Genomic DNA, 17,179 nt, shown 5'->3' with positions numbered 1-17,179 from the left:
AATAAATACAAAGCTTGTTTACATGGTATATATGTTTAGTATATCATGTACAGTCACTGAATTTCTGAAACATAATCATTGTGTTCATGCAGATCATTAGATGTTTCACTTCTATAGTCTTGTTTACTTCTTGGCAACCTAAAGCTAATTCAAAAGCAAAGTTATGTTTGTTTGTGAGAAGTTATCTAGCTTCATCAGGATCTGAAGAGAAGTTCTAATGGGCACAAAGAAGAGAGTAGACCATTCAATCATTCTTTCACCATTTAAAATAAACAAAATTACACACTGTACTACAGCTTCCAGACTACATAATGAAAAAGTGCAGATACCATCTTCATCGATTAAGTAGAACCAAAAAAGTTCATAGAAAATAGATTGCTCATTTTCACGCTACAAACGAATATGTTGTTTGCCATTTTAACAAATTTAAAGGTGTGTCATTTCAGCAGCATTGTTGTAAATTGTACCGTAGTGCAGTTTCTTTTTCATAAAAATACCTTACAAATGGTCAGTCAAAAGTCATCAGCAAAAGAAAAACCCAGAAAACAATCAACCAAACAAAAAACAGAGGTAATGCTGATGCCAAAACAATTATAATACTGTTGGTACATAGAAAAGTAATCCTTATATTTTTATACATTTATACAGAGTATAAAAGGTAACAGCAGATTATGCCACAGTCTCCCTTATCCCAATATCTATTTTCTTTGGAAGAAGTTCTCTTCTTTCATCAACACTTGCTAAGGAGTTTCGACAGTTTTGTCCATCCACGTATAACTTTGCATATACTGGATTGGCGTAATTTGTTGGCTGCAGAGAAATTAAGCAAACATTAGACCAGTCAGATAGAATCAAAATTAGCATTTATGGAAATGGAAATGGTTTTGTTAAAGCAAGAACAAGTACACATAAAATACAACAGGACATATTTAATAGATACCTGGACGTCTGCAAACCTGATGATGAGTTAATTATTTAGTTGAAAATTAAATTCATGATGAGACATGCTATTAAAGTAACCAATGACATGACATGCAGCATATTATGATATTAAAACCATAAAAACATTGACAAAAATTAAATTAAAAACCTTGAAAAAATGTCTCTGAGGTTGACTTGTCCACCTTATTACACTGGAAGATTTCAGAATAGATATGAAGGAGTTTATAGAGAAGGTGCACTGTGAGACCATGTGACAAGTTTAACAGTAGAAAACTGCAGCCAACAGTTTCCATATATTACCTGTTCTAAGACATCAGCATCCCATCAATAGCTGACCATGTTTTCGAATTCTGTGGCCCAAATACACAACATGATTTGACCAAAAAATTCAAGACTTTTGTCATGTAAATTAAACTTTAATAACAAACCAGTATAACTGTTAATATATCATAGCAGTTACAAATTGAGAAATCTTTTCTCAGCAATTTTGGTGGTTTGGACTGTAATGAAAAAACATCTGTTGAAAAGAGTGGCACTTCAGCATAGGACAAGTCCATTTTTAATGCATCAAAGCGCTTCATTGTGTGAGAAATCCCCTGAGTCTCCACTACTTCCTTCATACTTTGTACCTTTATTGTCTCTAGAAGAACTTTGCTATCCAATTAGAGTTCAGCTTTTACCCACGATAACATGAAAGGGCACCTTGTGGTCAAAATCCTCCTCTTTTTACAACTAATTTATCAGCACTGCTCTGCTTGCACAGATACTGAGTGGAACATCAAGATGCTCTGAAAAAGGGAAATTAATTTGTTTGGTGTAATATGAAGTGGCTAAACTTTAAATTGGCCAAACCAGAACTGAGTAGGTTTTCCTGACTTGAAAATATCCTGAGTACACCCTGGGAAACAAGGAATGAAAAATGACTTTAAGTCTTAGTTCATCCTTTCCTTGTTGCTCAATTCGTTTTCTGAGCCCAGGATTCAGATACTCCTCAGGCTGGATGGCTATAGCAGCTGCTCAATTAGTGAGTTAAAAGCTGCCCTTCCTTCTATTACAGATGAAAAAGTGATTGCCTCGTGGTCCAGACTTTCCTGGAGTGGAGGGAGAACAAGTTGAGCCACATCTATTTAATTAAAAAACAGGAAAAAAAATAAAAGCCACTCTCAGTTCTGTCTGAGAATCTCAGTTCTGTTTGTCTGTCCCCATAGACTTTTACTGAAAAAAAAAAAAAAAAAAAAAAAAAAAAAAAAAGCTACTCTCAGTTCTATCTATCTGTCTGTCCCCATAGACTTTTACTTTTGTGGTCATGATTGTAATCAGAAATTTAGGTCTCTTTCAATTGTCAGGACTTTTTTACTTCATTGACAACCATTATTAAGGATGATAACCACAACAGAAGAGAGATCTTTTGCATCTATGCAGTGCCTTATTGAGTTATTAAAATTATATATAATAGTAGGGTCTGCCTCATGATAACTCTTTGGTATCATCAGTGGTACTGATTACACAAGGCAGTAAAGTGAGGTACAGAAAGAAGCTGGAGTGACCAGAATTTAAGAGAAAAAGTTAAAGATGGGTGAATATTCTGGCTTTCATCATCCATGGTTCTGTGCTCCATCAGAAAATACACACCCCATAACAATTACTACATTTCCAAATACAACATATTACAATCATGCAAGAACGTGAATGGCACAAAAAATGGATATATACTGAGGTACATGGAAATGAATGTCATATTGATGTCCTTTTTGTATCTTAAATCTTAATGTTTGTAAAGCTCATACTAAGTTGGAGTAAAAAGTCCAATGTTTTAGAAGTTCTTTTATGATACAAATTCATTGAAATCTGAACAATTAAAATATGCTTAGCAAATATTGAAGGTAATTGTTAATTTTTTATGCGTATCAAATTCCTCTAAAATAAGGCCACTTGTTTCCATTATTTGGGACCATCTTTCAGTTTGATAAACTTCACTAAATGTCTGTAAATGCATACAAATTGCAAATATATCAGGACACGTGGCTAAAGGACACGTGAAGGCCATGCTAAACTTATATAATATTGTGGCAAAGCATGATATTGCTTACTTTTTTTTATTCTTTTGCAAAGACATTTGCAGTTTTAGATCATGTTACAATGATGGGTACAGATGAAATTTTGTATGCAGAGGGGCACCCTTTATTTCAAATAGAAAATGTATTATTTACTGTCATTCTTCATTACAGTAAATAAGAAAAAATTAAAAACAAACAGAAAATGCCTCTACTCAAAAATGACAGACAGACTTTCTTTAGAAAGGGGCTGTGGTGGAATGGAATGGACTTGGATCATCATTTCTCACCCCTGTTGATAGTGGTCCTTTCAAGTCAGAGTTTAAGTAGATTGATGGAGCTGTGTGGGGCAGCTTGAATGCAGTGGACCCTCCCCCTATGTATCTGGCCTGTATAAACAGAAAATTTCAGTTTCTGTGCCAATAGAGCATTTTCCACATGTACTTATCAACACTGTTAAATAAACAGTGCACCAACTAAAAACATTATTTTAGAGTGATCTGCATTTATAAAAACCTCCTTCCAGGCAATCCTCAGCACAAAAAATTCTTACATTCAATATGGTCATAAAATTCAGCATTTTCCAACCGTTTTCCACTAAGGATTAGGGCCAGACTTCACAATAAGCATTGGCTCAGCCACTCTGCCTCCAGTGAGTAACTCCATTTTCAGCTTACCTCCTGCACTGAGCACACTGCCTGTGTGATGCAGCGGTGACATTCCTAGAGCTATCAGTAATCCCGTTATGGCTTTGTCAGAAACGCCACGGAGTGATGGCTGCCCTTTGGTGTGTGTCTGATTACGGAGCTCCGGGAGAGATACCCCGCTCATCCCGCGGCACATCACTCCGGCACTTCAATCACTGGAGTGCTGCTGCAGGACTGACAGCATCTCTCACAAGGAAATGATAATACTTGCTAGCTTTGTGCAAACATTTAATCTATCTGCCCCGTCAGGAATCCCAGCTCCTCGCGCCTCGGCAGGTTTTCACGTGTGAAATAAGTTAGTTTTCCCATGCATGCATGCACTCTTTTGTGCTTCAGACAGGGGCTGGACAATAATGTGCTTCCAATTTTAAATATTTGCCACTAGGTTGTGGTTTGCCAGCTCATAGACACGTCTGCCTTGACAAAAAAACCCCAATCATTTTGTAGTTAATTTCTAACTCTATATTGATCAAATACAGGCACTAGGAAAAATGACCATCAGACAGCATCAGACTATAAAACAGCTGTTAATATATACATGACATTTATTCTAATGAAATCTAACTTGGTTTTATATTCATTAACTAAATCTAAATGTCATTGTTCTACATTTCTATTCGTTACATTTAAAGACAAAACCTTTGCAAGACATAAAATGGCTTTGCCACCAGAAAGAGAAAAGAAATTACCTTTTCTGCATTTAGAGTAAAATCTGAGGCTAAAAGACCACCTTCACTGTGGTCATGGCCCACCTCATACATGTTATATGATGGATTGCCAATTTCTACATTGATTCCTCCATTTATCATGGGTTGTCTTCTGATAGTTTTTGTCCTGTAATGCAGAAACATACAAAAAAGAAGATAGTGAACTTTCAAGCAAACTGTTCGGTATTTTGTTTCTCTTTAATCTCTAAAATCAACAGGATGAAAAAACATTTCCTCCAGAGACAATCATAAAATCCTTCCATTTTCCAAGCAAAGTAGCAATCTGAGTCTACGTATAGATCTCACAGAAGCTGGAAGCAGAATTTGATTGTTTTTCTCAGTTTGGCTGTAGTGGTGTGAATCCATACAAAGTGCTAACTCGCTGTCTACAACCCGGACTTCCTCCAATTATTTCCAGATTTCCCTCACTTCCAAGGAAAGCCTTGCAAAGTCACTGCAGATTCCCTGCAGGAATGAAGGCAGAGAGGATATGAGTCATGTCCTCTTGCTCATTCATTTCACTTTTGTTTCAAACCAGTTGCCCAAAGTCAGCTGTAAACTGAGGACAAGCAAATGTTTCCATCACGATGCATTAAAAATGTATGAACTTCTCCTCATTCCAGTTTGCATTCCCTGCCAGTGGTGATTGGAACACTGAAGTTCAACTTGAATTTTCTTTCAAGCTTTAATAAAAGACAGAGCCTTATTTTTAACCTTGAATTAGGTATCAGTAAAGATAAGTGATTGAGTTGAATTGTTTCTGTTGCTGAATTCATTTCTTTTAGCTAAGGAGGTGATTTCAGCCCAAGCAATTGAAATAACCTCAAGAGGGTAATTTTTTCCCAGTGCAATATGTTCTCTAGAATTACAAGGGAATAATAGGGAGGTCACAGTCAGGATGATAACAGTCGAGTCCTCTTGTTGGCTGAGTAAGATGCAGTCAGTATCTGAAATCCAATATACTAAATGATCTGTATTTTTCAGAAAAGTCATTGAAAAAATATTTCCTAAAATAGGCACTTAACAGTAGCATGCAAGTGTTGAACAGCTATATCTGGTTTAATACTTGACAGTCTTCTCTGAAGAGGTAAAATAACTCTAAAATACATTTTCAAATATAATTTAAAAAGAAAGCCCTTTATTGAGGCTAGTTCTATTTCTCCACTGAAAAATCTATTATTTAACAAGTGATTCTCAGTAACCTAAATAATTTACAGAGCAGCAACTGGTTTCAGGATTTGGCTATCACTAAACTTGGCATTTTAGGTGCAGCAGCACATAATGACATCCATGGAGTCTGGCAGGGTCAGCACTACTAACAGTATGGTCAGGAAATGTATTTATCTTATTGGCTTTACAAAAAAGGTTTTAAAAATTGATGCTCACTAGTTTACACCAGAGTTGGCAGGGGAGAGAGATGTTGCATGTGATGCCAGATCATAGTAACTTGAAAGATTCTTTCAGCCTGGAGCACTGAAATGGCCCCATAAACGGCCACGTTTGCAGAAACAGCAGATTCATCACTTATTTTTAAAGGACTTAACAAAGAGACATTATCTTGGTTTCAGATGTGGGGTAACAAGCCCCAGGAGGAAGGAAGACAACTGCTCAAGGGCAGCCAGCAGGACAGCTACAGGCCTGAAGTAAATGGTTTGCTCTCCGATTCCCACTCCGCCTTCCCTAGTGGGCCATGTCCTTATTACCAGGAATCTCCCCTTGCTAAATCTGCATCACCATCAGTGTGATGTCCTTTGAACATCTGAAGCAGCTCTCTCAGGTGTCTCATACAGCAGAAATACTCCTGCCTCCCCTGGCCACCAAAAAAGGCCTTGGAAGAAATGCCCGAAGTCAGAAAGTCAAACTCAAGCTCATTATCAGCTCTAAGGCAGGTAAATTCAAGAGAACAAAATATTCCCTACTCAGTGCTGGAATTTTTCTTCCTGTGCAAGATAATAAAGGACCACAGTAATGAGGAAAAGGTTTAGAATTCCACAGTAAATATTTTGAGTATTGTTTACGTCTTCAATACAACTTGAAGATGTAAACAATACTCAAAATTTTAGTATGTGGTTTCAATGAAATACATTAATTCTGTTAAGTTCTCTAAGTGTCTGGATAAAGTTATTAGCACTTATACAGCCTTGTCAGGATTGAGCAAAGTGGGTAAGAACTACAATTTTTTTAACTACCGCACGAAGAACTCGAGTATCAATAACAGATATGGTTGTTCCAGCAAGAAAAAAAATGTAACTGATTTGCTGCCTCCAGAAACAAGTCATGGGTCATTTGTTGCATTTTCGTTTCTCACATAAAGTGATTTTTTTATATATCAGAAAGGTGCAAATACTTTAAAGATTTATTTATTTTTTTACATCATAAATCAGTATAAAATAACTTACCTTCGTTTTCTTTTGCAAAGAAATAGTCCAATTACAAGAGTAGTGATCAAAGTCACCAGTAGAACAAGAGGAACAATGATTGCTATGCTTCCTAAAACAGAAGGAAATATCATTGAATAATCATGGCTTCACAGCTGTAAAACAATTAAATTAATTAAAAGAGAATAATTTCCCACACCAACAATGCAATTTCATGCAATGAGCTTCACTCATGAATTTGAGATTTTAATGCTGATCAATAAAAATCCCAACTTCATTACAGTTAATAGTGTACACACAAGTACTTTTATAAACAAATCAGGACTTTCCCATTTTTGGATACCAATATAATTTGGATTAATTCCCTGCCCTCATTTGCAGCAACAGTCCATGAAAATCTGGAATTGCTTAACAATTTGGCCTGGAGTGGCATGGCCAGGATCTTCAACAGTTTAGGTCATGCAATTATTAATTTAAAATATCCAGTAGGCCTAGCTTTGGTTGAAGAATTAATTAGTATTTAGAGGTACCTACTATCTTTACTTGTGGAAAAATAAAAAGCAGCCAGCAATCTTCTAGACGGTTGGTGCATTCCTGCATTTTGCTGCATTTTACTGCATTGTACTCGAGAGCCAACAATTTTGTTATGTTGATATAGGCAATCACAAAACCTACAATAATGCTTAATGCAGCAGAAAAACAGTGCACAGATCAGACAGCAGTGTTAGAGGAGAGGAGGAATAGGGAAGAACAAAATGGGCTTCACATTATTTTGGCAGATAATTTCCTTGAAATGGGACTATCTGCAAAAATAAGGTCAGTAACTGTATACCTCTTTCTGAGCCTTGCTTTAAGTATCTGCTCGTAAAGAAATACATGCAACAAATAATTTTATGTTATAAATACAGGATTTATAAAAGCAGGAATCCAGCATAAATCCAGTGTGGAGTGGCATGTATTTTCTTTAATATCACAATCCTTATCTGGTGGAAAACAAAAATATTGCTGGTTGTTTCACTGACAACATTTATTGATTTATTAAAAAAATAAGCTGCTGGCAGTGTCTGCTCTACATTAAGTCTAAATAAAGAATTGAAAACTGCTTTGAATTCTGCCTGAAGGCTTTCTGCCTGAAAGCCAAATCAGGTTGTCAGAGACATGAAATAAAGTACTGAATAAAAACTTGAAGCATCCTGAGTTCACTTCAGCTTATGAAGATTCAGAGGTGTAAAGGATATTACAACAAGGCTCTTTTAAGAAAACATTTGATAAATAAGTGTGTTAAGTTCTACTTAGGTGCCAAAAAAAAAAAAAAAAAGAAAAGAAAAAAAAAAGTTAATTTTGTCTTGGCATGCAAACATTCAGAAAAAAAGCCCTGAAAAACATTCCAGCAGGGATGAGTTACCATTTGGTGGCCACGGTGCAGCCTGGGGTCTGGGAGGAACCCCTTCCCCAAACTGCAGCTGTTATTCCCTCACAAGGAAGCAGTGCCCCAAGTTCTGCCCGCTTTTTTGCCTATTTCCAGCTTGTGAGTGTTCTCTCACTCGTGTGGATGGCTGGGAAAGTTTCATCCAACCACCAAGCTGACCTGAATAGCAGGCAGCTCATTGTGCTGCTCCACTTGGGCTAAATGTGACCAGGGCAGGTACAGCAGGGCACCAGCAGCACGCTCAGCACTCTGCAGGCAGCCTTGGCCACTTTCAGCTGCCAATACTGCAGCAATGCCATCCTTTTATGCTTTCAGAGGTGTTAAAAAACATTCAGCAGGAGCTATTCTTACTTTCAGGATGATTTTCACAGTAGGTAAAACTCACCCCTCTGCAGATGGCCAATACAAAAGTTGTGCACTACTTACAGCTCTATTTTTGATGCTTTCTGTAGGATTTAAATGGTCAGAGGTCTCCCACTAGTTCCCTGCACAGGGCTGATATGGCCAAATGCTTGTCACTGGATATTCTTTTCTTAAAAAAAAGTGCAGGTAGTCCTTGGAGCAGGGAGTGCAAGGCTTAAGAACTGCCTCGTGCAACACCAAATGGCAATCTAAAAGTCTAGAAATATCTACATTTTGGGTTTTTTTAAAGAAAAATATACCAGTAATGAACATTTTTCATGATCATAAACTCACATTTTAAGATAGCACAAGGCTTATATTTCTAAAGTGAGCCAAATTTGCCAAGTGACAGCAGTGACTGGAAGTACTTACTGGTGCTGATGTTGTCAGACTTGCTGCTTTTGGGAGCTGGCCTCTCACACTGTGTGCCTGACCAGTTGGCTGAACATCTGAAAGGATCCAATTACGATGGGAAAGTTAATAAATTATCAGCTATCAACCCAGCAACCCATGAAAGAGACCTCCAGCATCTTCTCAAGAGCTACATGAACGACAGGAGTGCTTCTACAAAGCCAACAAGAATCCTCATGGAAGAAGTCAGCTGGACCCTGCCACAGCACTGACAACACTCAGAGTAGGGATTTAGTTTAAACCTACAACTTTGTGTGTTTGATTCCTGTTATTAGCACTGCAACCTTAATTCCAGAGTTCTTTTCTAATCTCTCAAATAACAAAACAAATTTAATCAAGGGTATATTAGCATTTTAACTTTTGAAACGTTGACATTTATAGCCAGATATTTATTTGCAGAAATATATCCACATGTGTGTGTGTGTAAGCAGGCCAGAGAGTCAAAGAATAAAGAGTTGTCCTACAGGGACAGGAGCATCTCCTGGCCTCAGGAAGCCCTAAATACTATTTATATTCAGAATATGTGTTCCAGGAGCCAGGTGCCTGGATTATACACAGCTATTCTGCTATAATTTCCTTGTGTGAATATCAATATGCAAATAGTTCTTCAACTGGGATTCAGAACACTCTCCATGCATACAAGGAAACACAAGGAGTCCATGGAAGCAGACTCAGCAAATCCATCAAAAAGGGAAACAAATACCTGAATGAAATTCAATTGCTTATTCAACCTGCTGTAAATATGATTAAGTTTACTACAGACCCTCAAATTCTCCTTGTAGAAATGGCAGGAAGTAGTCACTTTTCATCTGTCTCTCTTGCATATTGTGCAATGAATCATGTGTTTTCTAAGTATTTTTGAATTATTTATGAATTTCAACATCAGTTATCTTTAGGGAGGTGCAATAGAGCGTTACCCTCATACAGCTCCAAGAACTACTGCTATCTGATGCCTTCCTAAGGATTTAATAAATTGCCAAGTTTAGAGCTGGTTATGCTTAACAACTGATATTGTTCTATAATAAAAGAAGTTTTGGAAAGACACCAAATACTCTAGACAAAACCCATGCCATTCTCAGAGAGGAGCCACAGGCATCTGTGCTGGTGATGCTTTGGGCTCTCTTTTGTCTTTGCAGATCACTGCAGAAGACTGGCTCGTTTCTCTCCTTGCTCCTAAACCTACTCCAGCACAACCTGACATTCAGATAAATCTCTTTACTGGGTTTCACATTAAGCTTGAACTTCTTTAGGAAAGTTATTTTAATTTTTGTTGGGATACACTATGAAAGTGCTTAAGCTCTACAGAGAGAAGGTACAGAGGGTCTTTAGAAGCATTATTGATTTTTTTAATACATTGATTATTATTGCTAGTTTATTCATATATTGCCACACACTAGCTAAGTTGCATTATAATTTAGAAGTTCTTCATGTTTACTGAAATAAGTTTCTTTACTTAAATAAATATAGTTAGGTTTCCTCACTAAAGAACCCCCAATTCCTAATTACACACATGCTTCGCAATGATATATTTTATAACTGAACCCAACTGACTTTTCCACCTGCTTACCATCACTTCAGCACATTGCAAGTCACAGGGAACAGTACTTTAATCTTTCAAAAGATGCATCTGTTCCTTTTTCTTTCCAGATCTCTTTTTAGCAATTATGTAAGATAAAAATGCTTGCACTGACAGCTTACCTTACTAAGATACTGTTCAAGGAATTAGCTTTTTAAAAATATCAATTTTCAACATACAGCTGTGAAATAAATGTCTCCATTTTTGTAGAGAAACACTGTACATCTTTATACTTAGAATATTCTACCCAGCTCCAAGCTGTTGGCACATGACAAACATGAAACAAAGTCTTTCTGTTTCTTCCTGATATTTTACATCTTTCCTGCTCAGCATTCAGCTCATGTAATTAAAACTTGTGATGACAGGCAATTTGCATTTAATACTACACTACGGAAGGCAAAAAATATTTTCAAGTTAGACATATCTAGTTTTGCAACTAAATTCTTATGTTAAATGTTTCAAATGCTTCCACTGTATATAAAATCATTATGATAAATCTGTCACAAAAACAGTTGAGAGAAGATAAGGCAGTGAGACTAGCAAAAGGATCACCATGAAGCATTCAAGTACAAGCTCATGAGGAAATTGTATAATGTACAATTACATTCTTCAAAACCTTTCAGCAGACATGGTATCACAACAGCTGGTGAAGAAAAAATCCTAAAGCTAAATATGCAGTAAACAGAGGAAAAAATAAGGCAAACATATTAAAAGTTCTTTGCCTATCTTGTCATTCTAACTGCAAAAAACCAGCAATATTGAAACACCTGAGGCATTTGATAGAAGTCTCATAAAAACATTGTTAGTTGCCACTATATTTTAATTTTTTCCAAATGCTTGCTTTCTCCAGTAAACTTTAAAGAGACTGAAGCTGGAAGGATTTCCTTTTGCACTTTGAGGTGCAATGACTGCCCTTTGATGGTCCAGCAAGGTACTAAAGGCTTGTCTTGGGCAGACACAGGAGAAAAAGGAATAAAGCCCAGGGGAAAGGGATGTTTTCTGCAAGGGAATTTGACACATAAAATCAGCCATGAGCAGGCACATGAATAGTGATGGGATTGGGACATGGACAACTGTTCATGCAGGAACATGGGAAATGAGCAGATCTTTGTAGCACTACAGATCTTCACCAGTTTTAATTGTCTGCAGAGAGAAATTGCTCTTAATGACAGCATTTTCTGGTGTCAGGACATTTCAATTCAGACTGCTCAGTTCCTAGCATGGGAACTGACTCCTTGAGCTTGATGTGCAATGGTTTGTCCGTTTCCAAACTCTTTGGTACCAGGAGCTGTTCTGTGCCATTTTCAGGGGCTGGATGGTCAGACAGGACATTTGCAGTACGAGCAAACAAAGAGGCATTGATGAAGCAGAAGCACATAAAGCCGCTTTGTTTCATCAAAGGCGTTCCCATCATCACAAACTCGGGAGAAAGAACAGTGGAAATGCCTGATTTGAGTCAGTCCCAGACAAATACAGATGGAAACAGATGGGGAAGCTGACAGTGAAGGACAGGCTGGAGTCAGCTGCGTGGTGCAAGGTGCTGCAGAGAACATCTCAGGTGCAAATCTCCAGTTCCCGGCAGAACCAGGGAAAGATCAAAGAGCAGCAGTGCCACAGGGGATGCCCACATGAAAACTGAGTGTGAATGTAATAAATAAAGGTTGCACACGTCCTGCTGCCAAGGTCATTAATAAAACTGCTACAGCTGTCTCTGTAACCATTTAGTTCCACATTTATAAAGAGATGAGTACTTGGGAAGTGCCTCCTGAGGTACTGAATTCCTGTGCCATTGGAATTATCTATTTTGAGGAAATAGCGCTGCAAAGAGAGATGTTTTAAAAACCTTTCACCTGAGGTTATGAAGGTGTTGCAGTTGGAGTGAGGAATGTTTAGAATTATGATATTTACATTTCTGATCATGCTGTTGAGCAAAGTCTATTCCTGACAGAAAATGTCTCTCTCTTCTACTTCTGTATAAGCCTAACAGTCAGTGTGATCAAACTCTCTGAACTCCCTTATACAGGTACTTGACCATTTGACTATGAAAGGACTGAGTAAATTAAAAAAAAAAAAAAGTAAAAAAAAAATAGCTAATTTGGTGGCAATGTGCAATTTTAAAAAAAATTGTTTCTCCTTTTTTCTCCCTCTTTGTGCCACAGGCATTGTCATAAAAATATAATGAGAAGGCACAACATGCAGTTAAAAGTGCTCTTGAAGACAGCTGTTTTCCAACTCAATATACCAGTGCAGATCCAAAAATGACAACATTGGAAGATTACTCTGGAGGTGTAACAGAAACTGTGGAACAGTCCTTACAAAGCAGAGGTGGAAGGGGTGAAAATGTTTCTTAGAAATAATATAACAATATATACTAAAACATCCCAATGAAAGTATCTAGCCTCACTGTTTCAAGAACACTTAACATTAAAATTTCACTGGAACTTGTCGTATCATTAATATTAAAACTGTAAGACAAGTGAACATCTGGATTACAGTTATTTACTATCTACATTAAACTGCATTGAAAGAGAGAAATCAAATTCCCTTTTTCCAAATTTTAGAAGCTTTGTCTAATGAGCATCCCTCAACATCATAAAAGGAAAATAATGTAGAAGCTAAGGGATACAAAATTTATACTTGTTACCTGAAAATGAAATACAAATTACCTTGCAATCCAATACATTCAGAATAGGACAATGACATCATTCAAAAGCAGGCAAAACAATAAAAAAATTTCTTTTCAGGAACACCAAAAAAAAACCCCTAAAATTTAGTCAAAATATACATGGGGGAAAAAAAAAAAGAAGCAACTCTAAAAATTAATTTTAATTTGGGCATGAGATTACTATGCACAAATCATTATTCACAGCTGCATGAAGTTCACTGTAAGGAATTTCCATGTGCAACTCAGCCTCACTCATCCCAAGGTAAGAAAAAGAAACTGAGAGTTACTAACCACCATGCAATATGTATGCAGTACAGAAGCTATACAAATACCAAAAATAATAACAGAAAAATATATAAAAGCATGTCCAGGTGACTACTACTGCAGCTGAAATTACACTGAGCAATAAAACAAAAGGAAAAGAGTTTGAAATGGTAAAACTAAAAATAAAAGATGAGAAAAGACTGGGTAAGTAGGCAGATAAAAACCCAAGCATGTTTTTCCAAGCAGTGATGCACAGCAGCAAATATTATACAAGTTTTATCTAAACAATTTTAAACTCGTGCACAAAGGATATCTGCATTACAGCCTAGTTAGCAAATGCTCCATGAAAAAGATACATATTCCTCTTTTCCAAGATCTTAACATTTCCTCCTCTGACAACCACTCTTCAAAAACCTGTTTTCATTTGGTTCTTGAACTACTACTACTAGTTCGTGGAAAGTGGATAAAAGATCTTTTATCATACAAAGGTATAACCTGCGGATTATATTCAGTTTCAAGATATTTATAACAAAGATATTTTTAGTTGAAAAAGAAAGCTCTCAAAGGACTGGCAGAATGCTGTGACATTCCTGTTGTAATTGCAATTGGGGAGCTCATTAAATATACCCCAGGAAATCACATGGAAAGCATTTATTGCAGGATACTTGATAAAATTTCCTGGTTTGTGTTGCCTCTCAGGATTACCAGGGCCTTCTCTTAGTCAGGCTTTTCAATCCTGTGACTGTTCTGCACCACAGAGGTTTTTTCTACTCAGCCTCCAGAAAGTGCCAGTCAGGGACTGCAGGCTAAGGTCCCATTCCTGTTCACAACTGGACCACGGATGTACCTGAACCCTGTTTTGAGCAGAGCTTTGGTTTAGCGATGAGTTTATTTATTATAAACCTGCGTGTAAATGTAGCACCTGTACAGGTGCATTGGCACTTCAATAAAAACTGTTCATATTGGAGGATTTTTCAACAGGAAAGGAATGTCAGGAGGAAGGCACAGCATCACAGGCACTTGAGCTGCAGGGGAGCTCCTCCATAGAGAGGAATGCACTCTTTTATTTCCGAGTTCTGGGACCTAAACACACACACACAGGAGCTCACCCCCACTCTCCCCTCACACAGTGTCTCTCTCCAGCCTCCTGGGTATAAAGCTGGCAAGAACAACTTGGCAACGCTGGACCAGGCTTCCCAGAGAAGCTGTGGCTGCCTCATCCCTGGAAAGGTCCAGGCCAGGCTGGGTGGGGCTCTGAGCAGCCTGCTCTAGTGGAAGGTGTCCCTGCCCGTGGCAGGTGGGTTGGAACAAGATGAGCTTTAAGGTCCCTTCCAACCAAAAGCATCCTAGGACTCTGTAAGAATAGCTCTCCTGCTTGTTTCACTCCTGAAGGAGCTGCTTTTCCTAATTTATCTGTGTCTGCACTTCCAGGTTCAAACTTTTTTATCGGTTTTAGTTTTAAGTAATTCCACAACTTGTTCTCTCCCCAGTTTTTCATGATCCTTAATTCTCCATTAAGAAATTAAGTTATTTATTCTTTCTCCACTATTCACTTTTCAGTTTCCTCTGTTACCAAACTTAGGCTTTCCTCCAAGCTCCTGCATGGTCTGTGCCTTCTCAGGAACTCTCCAGGATGACTTGTTCTTCATTACAGAGGAACTGATGTTTGCTCTGATATTGAAATACAACACCCACCTGAATCCCTCTGAACAGTTAGCACATCCAGCCACAGGCAACTAATGTAAATCTGTGCTTTGTCTTCTGGTTTTTATATTTCTAGAATGCCTAAGGGGGTTGTATGATTTGATCACATTTATTTTCAGATAATAATTATAGAACACATCCATGTGCAGGTACAAATACTAATAGTAATAAAAAAAAAAAAAAAGATGGAGTTCTATCAACTTATAGTTATGATGAAGGTATAAAAGAAACAAAGCTGAGAGAGAGAAATATTCTGTGTTAAAGATTCTGTAATGAAAGCCCTGCCCATTCAAAAACCAGAGCCAATCTCGAGTACTTGAAAGTTTCAGTTCTTTCCAGTTCTCTTCACTGGTAACATAAAAGGTGTAATCTCTCTCTAAACCCTGCTTCTCTTGCAGGAGTGAATATACAGGTGGGTAATTAGTGAGAAGGAAACAGAGACATAAATAAAGGTATTTATTAAAAGACAGATTGATAGAACAGATGGAATGAACAGTTTGTGAAATACACAGAAAAAACATTTCTTGATTATTTCCCATATGAATCTGATGTCCTGATCATTCTTTTTTTTCAGCTGATTTGTGAATTTACTGAGGCAATTCAGGCATATCTCACATGCCTCTCCTGTTCTGCACATCACACACAGACCCCACCCGTTAGTGAGTACTAAAGAGATCTTTGAAAATGTAGTATGAGAATACTGAAATGACAGTAACTATACATAAGATTATGACTACTATTTAAGTAGTCAAGCTACTTTAAGGCACCCTAAGTGGAATATTTTTCAGGAAAGGTCATTATCCCAAATTTTAACGTTCTGAAATTCTCTCACAACCTTTGTAACTGAGCAAGAACAATAATGGAGGGGAGGGGGAATAATAATCATCATATACCTAAAAATAATGTGAAGAATTAATAATCTAGATTGCATAGAGGTCCAAAGAGAAATCACAGCATATTCTGCACATTTGAAACTGTGACAGAGCTTTCACTGAAACTGGCAATAGCCTTCATAAAACCTTCTTTTTCTTGGTGGCTTATATGAAGCCACAGCAAGGCCTTAATTCATTCCTAAAATGGTTAGGTGAAAACCACAACTCCTCCTTCCAGAGTGCAACTGATATTCAGGTCATTTAGTGCATTCAGCATTAAAAAGACACCTTGAGACAGGAAGATAAAATAAAAAAGTGTGCTAGCAGAAAGCTGTTGAAAGGAGAGTCTCTTCTTACAGGCTTAGAGTTGCTCTATAATTATGGCTTTAGGATTGCCCTTTGGAACCGCTCAGTCTTATTCTCTGTTGTCTTTACTGAATGATAATAAGGGCATGATTATGTGTAAAGTTTGCATTCTCAACTGATGCTGAGTGTGAGAGAGAGCAGAGCTCCTGCTGAATGACAATAAACCCAGGCATCTCCTATTTCTTCTAAAAATCACCCACTCCCCAATTAGAGACTGGTTTAGAAAAACATTGACCTGTGGACAAATGGCTCATGGAGCATTTGAGAGAAAAAGCAGGAAATGTACATCCAATATGTGACTTTATAGGCAGCAGTATGTTCTTAGGGCTGCATGATTCTGAAAGCACAAGTATGATACATGGAGATACAAAAAGTTCCAAGCACCCCTGTCCCACACACTGCTGACCACTCCAATCTCTGCCAACTCTAAGAAGTGGTAGTTAGGACATTAATCTTGTTTCCAGCAGATTTATGAATCTTGTTTCCAGCAGATTTATGGTACCTCAAGACAGAGATTTTCATTGCATGAGAACAAAAAGCAACTGAGACCATGTGTAAAAAAAAATAATTAATTATTCACCCTAAGCAGTCACTGCCTTTGCTACTCACCAGCCACCCACATCACACCCCCACAGCATTCTGTTTCCATAAACAATTCACTGATAGAAGTTTAAATCTGTGTAAACTTCACATTTACTCCCA

At 37.5% G+C, this 17,179-nt stretch overlaps 1 protein-coding gene across 1 annotated transcript in view; it reads right to left on the bottom strand.

Moving 5' to 3' along the window:
• Positions 1–669: 669 nt before the first annotated feature.
• LRP1B (LDL receptor related protein 1B) overlaps positions 670–17,179 on the bottom strand; it is a 288,470-nt gene continuing 271,960 nt past the window's right edge. The window contains exons 83-87 of the mRNA XM_041473230.1: positions 8,992–9,068; positions 6,810–6,900; positions 4,393–4,537; positions 3,287–3,385; positions 670–810 (exon numbers count right to left, since the gene is read on the bottom strand). Of these exons, the coding sequence (XP_041329164.1) occupies positions 670–810; positions 3,287–3,385; positions 4,393–4,537; positions 6,810–6,900; positions 8,992–9,068 (553 nt within the window). The remainder of the gene's footprint in view (positions 811–3,286; positions 3,386–4,392; positions 4,538–6,809; positions 6,901–8,991; positions 9,069–17,179) is intronic.

The sequence above is a fragment of the Pyrgilauda ruficollis genome, unplaced genomic scaffold (genome assembly GCF_017590135.1).
Source record: "Pyrgilauda ruficollis isolate IOZ18807 unplaced genomic scaffold, ASM1759013v1 scaffold3, whole genome shotgun sequence".
NCBI classification, from domain to species: Eukaryota; Metazoa; Chordata; class Aves; order Passeriformes; family Passeridae; genus Pyrgilauda; species Pyrgilauda ruficollis.
Note: the sequence above shows the minus strand (reverse complement) of the source record. Positions and strands in the feature narration are given on the sequence as shown.